Below are 14,112 nucleotides of genomic sequence, written 5' to 3'. Positions count from 1 at the left end.
ATCAGAAATGATGGGGTTAAGAGGAAGGACACTCAGCTGGCTGATCTCCATACCATGGGTTAGAACAAGATCCAGGGTGTGCTTATGACAGTGAGTGGGTTCATTCACACTTTGGGTGAAACCAACATCATCTAATAAAGCTGCAAAAGCCGTTCCTAGGCAGTCACTGGGGTCATCAACATGAATATTAAAATCCCCTAATATTATAACAACATAGGTAACAACATAGACGACTATTTGCATGCCCTGTGGGTCTGTCCACCTGTCCAATCATTCTGGCGTAAGGTTTGTGAGGATTTATCAATCTGGTTTAATCATAAAATTCCTGCTTGCCCCAAATTCTGCTTATTAGATGACCTGAATAACATCAACATGGAATCTAACAAGGCTTATATGGTTCTCACCGCTGTATGTATCGCAAAGAAAACTATCCTCCTAAACTGGAAATCTAAAAATAATCTTAGCATCAACCACTACAGAAACCTCATGTCAGAGCATATTAGTTTAGAGATAATGTCCTCCACAAAAAACCTGTCGGCTTCAGACTCTCCCTGGCTCCAGCTGGTTAGTCACATCACCTAGTAGGGGTGGGATGGTGATAGGTTGAGCCGGGTCCTGGCTGGTTGGGTGGGCTGGGGTGGGTTTGGGGGGGTGGGCTCTGCCGGGCCTGCCGTTCTCCCAGCTCTGGTTGGCTGGGTGGGGTGGTGGTGGGGGCGCACACTCTGCCGGCAACTTGGCAGGGGTTCCTCGGCGGGTGCCTTCTGGGCGCAGGGTAGGCAGTGCGGCTGACCGGGAACGGCGGCCGGGTGCCGTGCTGGGTGGCTGGTCGCCGTGGTGGGGGCTGGGGGGGCTTGGGGCTCTGGGGTCGTCTGCCCATGGCCGGTGTTTCGCCCGTGGCCGGTAGTTGGCGCGTGGCCTGGCCGCCCGGGGGTCGACGCCGCAGTCACAGCAGGGGTTAAGGGGTTCACTTGGGTGGGTTTCTTTCATTATTATTATTATTATTTATTTATTTATTTATTATATTATTATTATTATTAAATAATTGTATTTATTTATTTATTTTTTGGGGGGGGCCTGGGGGGCGGTGTGCTAGTCCTTAGGGAGGCCAGGATATGAATGGTGGGGCTGGACCCCCTGCCCCTCCGTTCTGGCACCGGGACCCTTCCTTGCTGGCTGTCTCTCGCCGCTACGAGGCTCTGGCCTCCAACTGCGGCTGGCTTGCCGTTTCTGGCTGCCTGGCCGCTCTGGGAGGGGGGGCGCCTACCGCGGCCGGCTGGGGGGCCGGTCGCTCGGGGGGGGGGGGGGGGGGGGGGGTTACTGCATGGCGGCGGGGTGTGGGGAGGGTAACCAGATGATTATGAGTATGTGTGCGTGAGTGCATGGGTAGGACGGACCTGGGGGCTGGCTCGCTGGGACCCTCTGGGGCTTTCCCTCCCCATCACAGAGAGGGGAGGGCACTGAGAGGGTTGGGGAGGGGGGCTCTGATATTATGGCGGGGGGGGGGTTGTAGTGTGTAGGGTTGTAGGGTTATGGGGCGTGGCTGTGGGTGCGTGGCGATCCCTGGGTTGCTTAGGTCGCGTGCCTGGGCTGGCTTGCGGAGACGGGGCGCCGGTCGGGTGGTGGCCGGCTCATGGGTTCCGGGGGCCCTGCCTTCGTCCCTGGCCTTTGTCTCGGTGTCCGGCGCCTGGTGGCCCCCATGGCTGCCGCCTGGTACGGCTAAGCGCTCCTGTCTTGTGGCCTGGGGGCCGGACACTGGGTTCGCTTGTGCCTCTGGGCATTGGGGGGGCCCCTGTAGGGGGGCCCTCTCTGTGCCCAGCTGGTGGGGTGGGCGGTCCCCTCCTCCTCCCCTCCCGGGCTGCCTGGGTCCAGATGCTGGGGGGAATTCTGGCCTGGGGGGCTCTCCTCCCCTCTCTTGGTCTGGCTGGTCTGGCTGGGTAGGATCTGGCTCCCCTTATGAACACACGGTTCACGTCGGCAGCATGCATGTATCTCCACCCCCACGTGCACGTGCACACTGCCACACTGCTCCCTGTCTGCTTCATCCCTCCTCCTTACCCACAGTGTATTGATGGACAGATTTTTTTCGCTCATCTTAGTGTCAGATTTTCACCTTTGATGTAACATTCGTCTTTCCAGCAGATCTGGTATAATTGTCACAGCTTAAAATAATAACTTATTCAAATCAGTGCTTGTATCCCCCACCTTTTCACCTTTCTTCCTTTTACTCTCTTCCACCTTCCCCTCACATTCTTCCCCTCTCCCTCCCCACACACACTAAATGTAACAAATAAATAAAAAATAATACAACAAAAAAGGGTTTATACAAACCTACACTCTAGTTTCTCGAAGCTATATAACCTCTTTTTGTGATAGTAAAACCTGTCCAACACAAAAAGCCTTCAGCTCTAATCTGTTTGCTCAGCTGTTGGACAGAACAAGTTTAAAAAAAAAAAAAAAAAAAGAAAAAAAAATTAAAAAAGATCTCGTTCCGTGTCTCTGTGAGTATTCAATAGGGGTAAAAATAAAAGCAAGAATGATCGATCTATTATTGTCTTGATGGGATATTGCTCTGGTGTTTTTGAGTCCGTTAGCATGCTCTACGTACAAAACTGGCGGGAACTGAACGAGAGTTGAAAGTTAAACCAGTTTGACCAATCAGGGACTCGGATTTGGTAGAGACGTATGGGTAGTGTCCTTTTCATAACACAGAAGTTTGAAAATTGATCACAAAGGAAAAAATAATAATCCTGGTTTATGCCCGGACGGAATTCTATGACACCAAGTCTTTCATAAATCTGAACTGAGCTGTGAAAGAAAAAGCCGGGGGCAAGATTCACCAGATTTGCACCACTTTGACATTTCCCACCTTTTCCGACTGTGAGTACATGCACTAGAATCGGGCAGTGAATATTGACTGTGTATGTAAACTGGACCAAGTAGCCCCGCCCCCTGGCACTCCAAATAGGAAATACCTGCTGGTCCCAGAATGCCAAAATCCCATAGACTTCCATAGAGAAAGAAACAGCTGTTACTCAGTCATTCTATTGGTCAGAACAACAATTCTTGATCAGAATTCTTTTTTTTAACATGTTCTTGCTAATCCACAATTATTTTTTCTTTACTGCAAGTCGTTCTAGTTATGAACTGAACAATCAGATGTCTCAATAAAAGCAGTTGATGCCTGCTGCCCCCACCTCAAACGCTCAAAACATTTGACAGACAGATTCTCCTGGGCCTGCTTTCAGTGGAAGGGGTGTGGCTTTCCAACAAGCTCACTGCTGATCTGTGAGCTTGGTTGCCACAGAAATGTGGACTAAGACCGTCTTGGATTGCTTACTAACGTCGTCTGGATTCAACATGGCTAAGTCCATATCGCGGAAAAATGCCGACTGTTGAAACCACAGGTAAGGCATGTTTAATGGATGACGCCACACTCACTCAGTCCAGTTCTCTCTGACACAGACAATGGTAGCGAAAGACCTGTGTGAACACCATATGCTGAAAGCGGGTTCAAAAACTATTGTTAAGTGTGTTTTTGAAAGGGCCACACATGCCCGGTATGCCCTCCTTCCTTACCGCGAAGTAAGGTATATGGGCAGGGATGCCCAGTTTAGTCTGCTTAGTTGTTGTGACTTTGGGCCACAAAAATAAAACTGAATTGAATTGAATGTGTAGCTAAGAATGTGTAGCTAAGAATGTGTAGCTAAGAACTGGGTGGATTCCTGCCACCTGCTGGTGAAAATCAGTCAAACCTATAAAGGTACACAGGCGATCCAAATGAAATATCAAGGTCTATGGTTTATCTTTATTTATTTATTTATTTTCCACTGGTGTTTGTCTTTGTGTATTTTATTGTGTGGGGCTAATTTAATGTATCTTATTGTATTTTATTGCATTTGATTTTGTTTTTATGTACAGCACCTTGAACTGTCTTTGCTGTCATGAAAGGTGCTATATAAATAAAATGAATTTGAAATTTTAATTACTACATAATGTATTAAAAGAAAAAGAAAACATTTTTGGATGTTTTCTGCAGTTGACCACATGTTTTTTTTATCTATCTATCTATCTATCTATCTATCTATCTATCTATCTATCTATCTATCTATCTATCTATCTATCTATCTATCTATCTATCTATCTATCTATCTATCTATCTATCTATCTATCTATCTATCTATCTATCTATCTATCTATCTATCTACAAATACTTGATGATACATTGTACCACACACACGACGATGGCATGTTCCATTTTCACGACATCCCGTCAGGATGTCGGACGGTGATGCAAGACACACCTGCGCTCCCCTTAAGATGGAGCCACTCCTCTCTATGACCCTCCACGGACCCGGACAGCCCAAACACAGTACGGGTCAACTCGTCCTACGTGTGCATGGGGTCAAAGGTCAATGTGGAATAAACGGAGGAACAAAATGGAAAAGTCACCTTCCAAAATGAGTCATTGGGCTTCACTCTCAGTAAGGCACGAGACGTTGCAGAGAAGAAATAATCAGCTGTTGGAACTGGAAAACGTCAAGGTTATTTGCTTCAAAATTAGTCTGCGCTGGTTCGGTGTCTGTCTTTCACTCCAATCCCGGCTAGGATGGCGCTCGTGAACACTAGATCGCTAGCCAACAAAACCTTCATCCTAAAGGATTTCTTCGTCACCCATCGACTGGATTTCCTTTATGTAACTGAAACTTGGATCTCTGGAGACGATAGTAGCGCTTTCACTGAACTTTTACCACCGGATTGCTCATATTTTAGCACTCCTAGATCGTCTGGTCGAGGAGGGGGTGTGGCCACCGTCTACAGGACCAGCTACAACTGTAAACAGGTGATTTTAACAAAGACCTACTCTGGTTTTGAGGCAAGCGTCTTTAAGCTAGACCCTGCTCTCTCAATGTTTTGTGCCGTTAAATACAGGCCGCCAAAATAAAACAAGGACTTCATTGATGATTTCGCTGTGTTCTTGGCTGGAATAATGCCAAAATATGACAGAATTTTGATAGTTGGGGATTTTAATATTCATGTCTGCTGTCCTGATAAATCACTGGCCAGAGACTTTTTGAATCTTATCAACTCTTTTAATCTTGTTCAACTTGTGTCTGCCCCTACGCAAGAACATGGTCACACACTTGACTTAATTTTAACCCATGGCTTAACAACTTTTGACCTTGAAATCTGTGATGCTGTGTTTTCTGACCACATGCCTGTTTTGTTTAATGTGCAGCTGCCATGTCACACAGTTAAACCTCCAGCCCCTGTTTTATGCAGTCGCACTATTAACTCCCATACGGCCGCTCAATTCTCTGCAGCTTTTAACTCTACCATCATTTTACCAGAATATCAGAGCTGCAATTCAGATGTTGAGAACATGTCATCCTGCTTATATTCAACCTGTCAAACTGTTTTAGACAATGTAGCTCTAAATCTAGCCACAGGGGTTGCAAGCCAGTAACTTCTGTGCCGGTCCCAAGCCCGGATAAATAGAGAGGGTTGCGTCAGGAAGGGCATCCGGCGTAAAAATTGCCAAAATAACCATGCGAATCATCCACAACACTTTAGACATACCGGATCGGTCGAGGCCCGGGTTAACAACGACCGCCACCGATGCTGTTAACCTACAGGGTGTCGGTGGAAATTTGACTACTGTTGGTGGAAGAAAGAGGGGAGGCAGAAGGGTCCGTGGCCAGAGAGAGAAGGGAAAGGCAGGAACATAGGTTTGAGAATAGGGACTCTTAACGTTGGCACAATGACAGGGAAAGGCAGAGAGCTGGCAGACATGATGGAGAGAAGGAAGGTAGATGTACTGTGTGTGCAGGAGACAAGGTGGAAGGGCAGCAAGGCACGTAGTATTGGAGGAGGATACAAACTGTTCTATCATGGTGTTGATAGGAAGAGAAACGGGGTAGGAGTGATTCTGAAGGGGGAGTTTGTAAACAGTGTTCTAGAGGTGAAAAGAGTCTCAGACAGGATGATGAGCCTAAAGTTAGAAATTGAAGGGGTGATGGTGAATGTAGTCAGTGGGTATGCGCCACAGGTTGGCTGTGAGTTAGAAGTGAAGGAGAGATTCTGGAGTGAGTTGGATGAGGTCATAGAGAGTTTTCCCAGAGGAGAGAGAGTTGTTATTGGAGCAGACTTTAATGGGCATGTTGGTGAGGGCAACAGAGGTGATGAGGAGGTGATGGGCAGGTTTGGTGTGAAGGAAAGGAATCTGGAGGGACAGATGGTGGTGGACTTTGCGAAGAGGATGGAAATGGCTGTAGTCAACACTTACTTCCAGAAGAGAGAGGAACATAGAGTGACATACAGAAGTGGAGGTAGGAGTACTCAGGTGGACTACATCCTATGTAGACGAGGTCATTTGAGAGAGGTTAATGACTGCAAAGTGGTGGTAGGAGAGAGTGTAGCCAGACAGCACCGCATGGTGGTGTGTAAGATGACTCTGGAGGTCAGGAAGAAGAAGAGAGGGAAAACAGAAAAGAAGACCAAGTGGTGGAAGCTACAGAATGAAGAAACTTGTGAGGAATTTAGGCAGAAGTTGAGGCAGGTCCTGGGTGGTCAGGATGAGCTTCCAGAGGACTGGGAAACTACAGCAGAAATTATCAGGGAAACAGGTAGGAAGGTGCTAGGTGTGTCATCTGGAAAGAGGAAAGACGGTAAAGAGACTTGGTGGTGGAATGAGGAAGTACAGGAATGCGTCCAGAGGAAGAGGTTGGCTAAAAGGAAGTGGGATGTAGAAAGGACTGAGGAAGGTAGACAGGAGTACAAGGAAGCGCAGCGTAGAGTGAAGAGAGAGGTGGCAAAGGCCAAACAGAAAGCTTACGATGAGCTATATGACAGGTTAGACACAAAGGAAGGAGAGAAGGACTTGTACAGGCTAGCCAGACAGAGAGACAGAGATGGGAAGGACGTGCAACAGAAAAGGGTGATTAAGGACAGAGATGGAAAGGTGCTAACAACCCAAGAGAGTGTACAGAAAAGATGGAAGGAGTATTTTGAGGAGCTGATGAACGAGGAAAATGACAGGGAAAGAAGGGAGGAAGATGTGGTTGTTGTGGAGCAGGAAGTAGCAGAGATTGGAAAGGATGAGGTTAGGAAGGCTCTGAAAAGGATGAAGAGCGGAAAGGCCGTTGGTCCTGATGACGTACCTGTGGAGGTATGGAAGTGCCTAGGAGAGACAGCAGTGGAATTTCTAACAAGGTTGTTCAATAGGATTTTAGAGAGTGAGAAGATGCCTGAGGAATGGAGGAGAAGCGTTCTGGTCCCGATCTTTAAGAACAAGGGTGACACGCAGAACTGCAGCAACTATAGAGGAATAAAGTTGATGAGCCACACAATGAAGCTGTGGGAAAGAGTAGTGGGAGCCAGGCTTAGGAAGAAGGTGGAGATTTGTGAGCAGCAGTATGGTTTCATGCCCCGTAAGAGCACCACTGATGCCATTTTTGCTTTGAGAATGTTGATGGAAAAGTACAGAGAAGGTCAGAAGGAGCTGCATTGTGTGTTCGTAGATTTAGAGAAGGCGTATGACAGGGTGCCGAGGGAGGAGCTGTGGTACTGTATGAGGTCGTCTGGAGTGGCAGAGAAGTATGTCAGAGTAGTTCAGGACATGTATGAGAGAAGTATGACGGTGGTGAGATGTGCTGTAGGTCAGACAGAGGAGTTCAAGGTGGAGGTGGGACTACACCAAGGATCAGCTTTGAGTCCTTTTTTGTTTGCTATGCTGATGGACAGGCTGACAGACGAGGTAAGACAGGAATCTCCCTGGACAATGATGTTTGCGGATGACATTGTAATTTGCAGTGAGAGTAGAGAGCAGGTGGAGGAACAGCTAGAGAGGTGGAGGTTTGCTCTGGAAAGAAGAGGCATGAAGGTCAGTCGTAGTAAGACAGAATACATGTGTCTGAACGAGAGGGATCAAGGTAGAAGCGTTAGGTTACAGGGGACTGAGGTGAAGAAGGTGCAGGAGTTTAAGTACTTGGGGTCAACAGTTCAGTGTGATGGGGATTGTGGAAAAGAGGTGAAGAGGCGAGTGCAGGCAGGTTGGAGCGGTTGGAGGAAAGTGTCAGGAGTGTTGTGTGACAGAAGAGTGCCAGCAAGACTCAAAGGAAAGGTGTACAAGACAGTGGTGAGACCAGCTCTGCTCTATGGGTTAGAGACGGTAGCAGTGAGACAGAGACAAGAGGCTGAGATGGAGGTAGCGGAGATGAAGATGTTGAGGTTCTCCTTAGGAGTGACCAGGTTAGACAGGATAAGGAACGAGTACATCAGAGGGACGGCTCATGTTGCCTGTGTTAGCGACAAAGTCAGAGAAGCCAGACTGAGATGGTTTGGACATGTTCAGAGGAGGGATAGTGGATATATTGGTAGAAGGATGTTGGAGATGGAGCTGCCTGGCCGGAGGGCAAGAGGACGGCCAAAGAGGAGATACATGGATGTCTTAACAGAGAACATGAAGTTGGCTAACGTTAGGGTAGAAGATGTTCATGATAGAGTGAGGTGGAAAAGGATGATTCGCTGTGGCGACCCCTGATGGGAAAAGCCGAAAGAGAAAGAAGCTCCGCTAAAAACAAGGCTCTCCAGGTTGAGGTCTGAGCCCTGGTTAGATGAGACCACTCGTGCCGTCAGGCGAGAGTGCAGGAGAGCCGAGCGGAAATGGAAGAAAGACCGGCTGCAAGTTTCCTTCCAGTTGTTGAGAGGCAGCTGGCGATCTTATCAAAAGACCATGAAGGCTGCTTAAACTAAACATTTTTCAGACATTATTGCAAGTAACCAGCACAATCCTCTGGTTTTATTTAAAACCATTAACTCTGTTTTAAATGTTCCACAACCGGTCTCTCTTGAGAATTCAACTAAGGTTTGTGAGATGTTTGTGACCTTTTTTATTGATAAAATCAAGAAAATTAGGACCCTCATTAGCCCCCCCTCTTTCAGTCACTTCATCTCCACCTCATGTTCTACTGTTCTCCACTGGTTTGAGCCTGTCAGTCTGCCTTACTTGGAAAAATTAATTAGTCAGATGAAGCCATCAGGATCTCCCAATGATCCAGTTCCACCTCGTCTTTTTAAAGAAGTGTTTCCCACCCTGGCTCCTTATGTTCTCAGTTTAATTAACGGCAGTTTAATTCACGGGAGTGTGCCCTCGTGCTTCAAACATGCAGTAGTAACACCACTTATTAAAAAGCCTGGCCTGGACTCCTCCATTTTGTCAAACTTTAGACCAATTTCTAAGCTCCCCTTCCTTTCGAAGGTTTTGGAGAAAATTGTGTACTGCCAGTTAACAACGTTTTTAGAGGAAAACAGCATTCTTGAGGTGTTTCAGTCAGGATTTATACCCCGTCACAGTACCGAGTCTGTGCTATTGAGGGTTTCAAATGACATTTTTCTAGCATCGGATGCCGGTCACCATGTTATTTTGGTCCTGCTCGATCTGGCAGCTGCATTCGACACAGTTGACCACCAAATCCTTTTGTCTCGCCTGGAAAGCTGGGTGGGTCTTCGAGGTAGTGTTTTAGAATGGCTCAGATCGTACTTAAATGAGAGGAGCTTCTGTGTCCGTCTTGGACGTGCAGAATCCCGTAGAGCAACTTTAACATGTGGCGTACCTCAGGGCTCTGTTCTGGGGCCTCTCCTTTTTTCATTGTACCTGCTTCCACTTGGGTCTGTTCTCCGCAAACACGGGATTTCATTCCACCTCTATGCTGATGACAGTCAGATTTACATACCGTTAAAACAGGAAGAAGCATATTCTGCTCACCAGTTTTTAGAATGTCTTGATAACATTAAGACATGGATGTCATGTAACTTCTTGCACTTAAACCAGGAAAAAACAGAGGTTCTGCTATTTGGTCCAAGTGACGTCTCTAAGGCACATGTCGACTTAGGCGTTTTAAATGATCACCTGAAACAGACAGCAACAAGTCTAGGTGTGAAACTGGATAGCAGTTTAACTTTTAATGCTCATATCAACTCAGTGGTGAAATCCAGTTTTTTTCACCTGAGACAACTGGCCAAGGTTAAACCTCTCCTCTCCCGCCATGACTTTGAGATTTTAATCTATGCTTTTATTTCAACACGTTTGGACTACTGTAATGCTCTCTATGTTGGGCTTTCCCAGAAATTACTTGCTCGTTTGCAGTTAGTCCAAAATGCTGCTGCCCGTCTTCTAACTGGTACACGGAAACAAGAACATATCACTCCCATTTTAGCATCTCTTCATTGGCTCCCAGTTCGCTTACGCATTGATTTTAAAATTCTCCTATTTGTTTTTAAAAGTCTCCATGGACTCGCTCCAAAATATCTGTCTGACCTGATTCAGGTGTACACTCCCCCACGCTCCCTTAGGTCAACAAATCAGACACAGCTGGTCGTCTCGAAGACCAGGAGAAAACTGAGAGGTGACCAAGCCTTCTCGGTCTTCGGACCAAAAATCTGGAACAAATTTCCCCTGTACCTCAGACAGATAGACTCACTTAGTATTTTTAAATCTGCTCTTAAAGCATATTTTTTCACTTTGGCTTTTAACTGAGTTGGAATCCGGACCTATTTTATGTGTTTTATGCTTTATATTTTCATGTGCTTTTATTAATTTTTGTGTTGTTCAGCACTTTGGTGAACCTTGTTCTGTTTAAAGTGCTTTATAAATAAAGTTGAGTTGAGTTGAGTTTCAGGAACAACAGTAGATGAATTATGAAGACAGTTCAAAACAGGATCGGAGCTTGGCGAGGCGCAGTTGATAATACGAGCCGCTGCTATGATTACCTGTCGCTCCATGGCCCGCTCCACTCCTTTTCCCCCCAGGGGTTCCTCATTCGGATCATCTGCAGCTTCTCTGATTTGAAGAAGGCCAGCAGTCCGTGGCCTAACCGGACCTTCCGGACATCTGTGACTGCGTATGCGTGACCTTTGACCAAACCACAGTCCAGACGGGCTTCCATGTCTTCCACTGTTGTGGCCTGGAAAACAACAAAACGCCGAGGTCAGCTCTTTCCATCTCGTCTATCCAGTGCTTTCTGGAAGTGGGATTGATAGGAGTTTTTAAAAGCTTTCCTCGAGAAGTAGCTTGTAAGAGGTTTTTAGAGAATCACAAATGCTACGTACAAAAACAATTATTGAAGTCTCGTGACCTCAGCTAAATTTACAGACTTCAAGTAATAACAAAAATGATTATCAACATCAGTTAAACCCATCAGGACTGGATTATTTTAAACTGTACGGCTTATCCAGTTGAAACCCTCCTGATGTCAGTTTCTCATTACTACTTTTGACTTTTTAATTCTTCCAATTTTTTACCATAAATTTGACATTATTTCTTACTTTGTAGACGACACCCACCTGTACCCAGCAACTGATTGGATTCTACATTTGCAACCTCCTCCCACAACATCTGCCCACTTTAAGAACTACCTGAGCCTTCCTTTAATGTAAAAAAATAAGCAATGATTTACAAAAATCTGATTATTTTTTTGAAAACAAAAATATTAAAAAAATATACAGTTAAAGTTTTCTCTTAAATACTCATGAAGTTTGGTCGTCAGGTATTATGTGAGTTGATGTCAGTTTAACTCAGTGAGTTGATGTTTTTTATTGGTTTTATTTATTTTTATTTAATTTATAGATTTTTGTTGATTTTATTCTGTTTGTTTTATTTTGTTGTTTTGTTTTTATTCTGCATTGTTAAGCACTTTGGTGAGCTTCTGCTGTTTTAAAAGCGCTTTATAAATAAAGTTGACTTGACTATTATTATTTCTATACAGAGCAATCTCCTAAAGTTCTACCTGCAATTCTCTTCTTTGTCAAAATATCAAATGAAAGAAAGTCACAAAAGTAATTTTCTGATTAATGGCCTACCCTATACTGATTAATGAAAGACTATATTCTGATTATTGGAATACCATACAGATTTATGGAAAACCAAATTAATTAAAAAGCATATTTTGATTAATAGAAAATGTATTGTGGTTATTAGAATACAAATTCTGTTGAATGGAATACCATATCCTGATAAATGGATTATTGTATTTTGATTAATAGACAACCATACTCTGATTAATATACAACAGAATTCTGATTTAATGGACTAATGTATTCTGATTAATGGACTACCATATTTTAAATAATGGTCAACTGTGTTCTGATTGATGGAGTACCTAAACCTGATGAATAGATCACCATACTTTGATTAATAGACAACCAAATTCCGATAAATGAACTACTGAATTTTGATAAGTGGACTACCATATTCCTATTAATGGACAACAGTATTCTGATTAATAGACTACAATATTCTAATAAACGGACTACTGTAAATGCTACCGTTTTTTCATTTATGGACTATTGTATTCAAGGGGTCCAACTGATCATAAAGTCATGGTTTGGATCGTATCACGGTTTTAGAGTCACAGTTTGGAAAGTTTTTCGGATCAGTAAAATGAAAACAACAACAACAACAACAACAACAACAGACAAAAAACCCAACAAAATAAAAGTCTACAAATATTATTATTTTTTTGATGAGGTCGAGAAAAGCTTTTGACGGAAGCTCCTCCCACACGCAGCGGCAGCAGCAAGTTAACACACTTCTGGACAAGCTATAAGCAGCAACTTTGACGCATGTTAAAACATGAATTTGCTGCACGAATTGCATTCGGTGCGAACCGACAATTGATTTAATGCAAGGACCTGGGGGTGTGATCTGCAGTACATGCGTGGGCCGTTTCTAGCGGATTACAGATCATCTGAAGGAGCATCAACTTCCACTACTCTCCAACAGATTTCATTTTTGGTTCCTTATGGTTCCCTGTCATGCTACATTGCTTTCTCGAATGGTCTCGGCTAAAGAATAAAGATCTCATCAACCTGGTTACTCTCAACCCTAGAATGTTTTGGTTTCAATGGAGATCGCTGATGCAGTCTGGAAGTTTTTGTCAGGATGCTTGAGAGTGGAGGTGCTCTGGACAACATATGAAACGAAGCAGATCCTGCGCTTATCGCAGTCCTAAAAGACCTCGCCAGTCCCTATGATTGGCCCGTGAAGGTAGGTAATGGTCAAAAGATGAGTTTACCCTGATGGAGCAGCTGATGAGGCCATCTCTGTTGTGGACTTTAAGGACCCTTTCAAATAGCTGGTTACGGGCTGCCTCATCTGTAGCCATCTGACCCTCCAATAGGTCCACGGGTTCAGACACGCCCCCCGTAAAATCCACCAGCGCATCAGCCGTGTTTCCCCCATCCAAGGCTTCGTAGCATCCATACACCCTGCAGACAGACAGAGACGCAAAAAGTTTTATCTGGTTAGCGGGTCATTTTTTAGTTTCTCCAGTTTGTTAACAGTATGTTGGGTACTACCCCACCTTGGTGGGACATAGCCTGGGTATATAGATAAATAGATGTTGGGTACTAACTTAGCGTAGGCTTTCTCCACCAGGGCGCTCCAGAACTCGTTGCTGTCATTGGAGTGGCAGTAGACGAGCTGGTTGTCTACTGTGGGCAGCCGGTCATCAATCACCACGTCCACCCACTCCCCGAAGCGCCAGAAGCGGAAGTGGAAGATCCCCGTATAGGAGTCCGGCTTTTCTGTGTCCCACTCCTGCTCTTTCCAGTCTGGAATGACCTGGAGAAACAGGAGCGACGGGGCCGGTGAGCTAAACACGAGACTGCTGTTTAATAATGATCAGAGTGGGGAGCGGACGTCCGCAGTTAGACTGCACATCTGTAGATGCGTTCAACGTTTGGGAACAAATAGCCTTGGAACGTGCATCCTAAATCCGGTTATAATGGCGTGAGAGGTAATGACTCCGACTGCAGTGTGTTTGTTTCAGCTGCCACTGCAGCTTCATCCCGCCTCATCTTTTAAAACCCAACTATTTTTCTGATAATAGACACCCACTCAAAGTTTTGAGCAAACATTAGTCTGCAGTGACGTCAATAACTACTCGCCACCATCCTGCACTGATTTGAATTGATCCGCATTCCTGCCAGCCCGCCCCCAACGTGGAAAATTCCTCTCGGAGAAGCTCTACCTCACTGTCTGTGCCAGAGGATCCACTTGTGCCACTCTGCTGCCCACGGGGACTGACCTTTTTCTCACCACCATACAGGCATGTG

The 14,112-nt window shown here is 45.3% G+C and overlaps 1 protein-coding gene across 2 annotated transcripts in view; it reads right to left on the bottom strand.

The window, feature by feature from the left end:
• The window catches only part of capn5 (calpain 5), a 50,232-nt gene that overhangs the window by 14,871 nt on the left and 21,249 nt on the right, over window positions 1-14,112 (bottom strand). For both annotated transcript variants that reach the window (XM_023962507.1, XM_023962508.1), the window contains exons 4-6: window positions 13,410-13,618; window positions 13,071-13,263; window positions 10,768-10,961 (exon numbers count right to left, since the gene is read on the bottom strand). In XM_023962507.1, coding sequence (XP_023818275.1) covers window positions 10,768-10,961; window positions 13,071-13,263; window positions 13,410-13,618 — 596 coding nt within the window. The remainder of the gene's footprint in view (window positions 1-10,767; window positions 10,962-13,070; window positions 13,264-13,409; window positions 13,619-14,112) is intronic.

Source organism: Oryzias latipes, chromosome 14 (assembly GCF_002234675.1).
Source record: "Oryzias latipes chromosome 14, ASM223467v1".
Classification (NCBI taxonomy): Eukaryota; Metazoa; Chordata; class Actinopteri; order Beloniformes; family Adrianichthyidae; genus Oryzias; species Oryzias latipes.
This window is presented reverse-complemented; position numbering and strand designations above follow the sequence as displayed.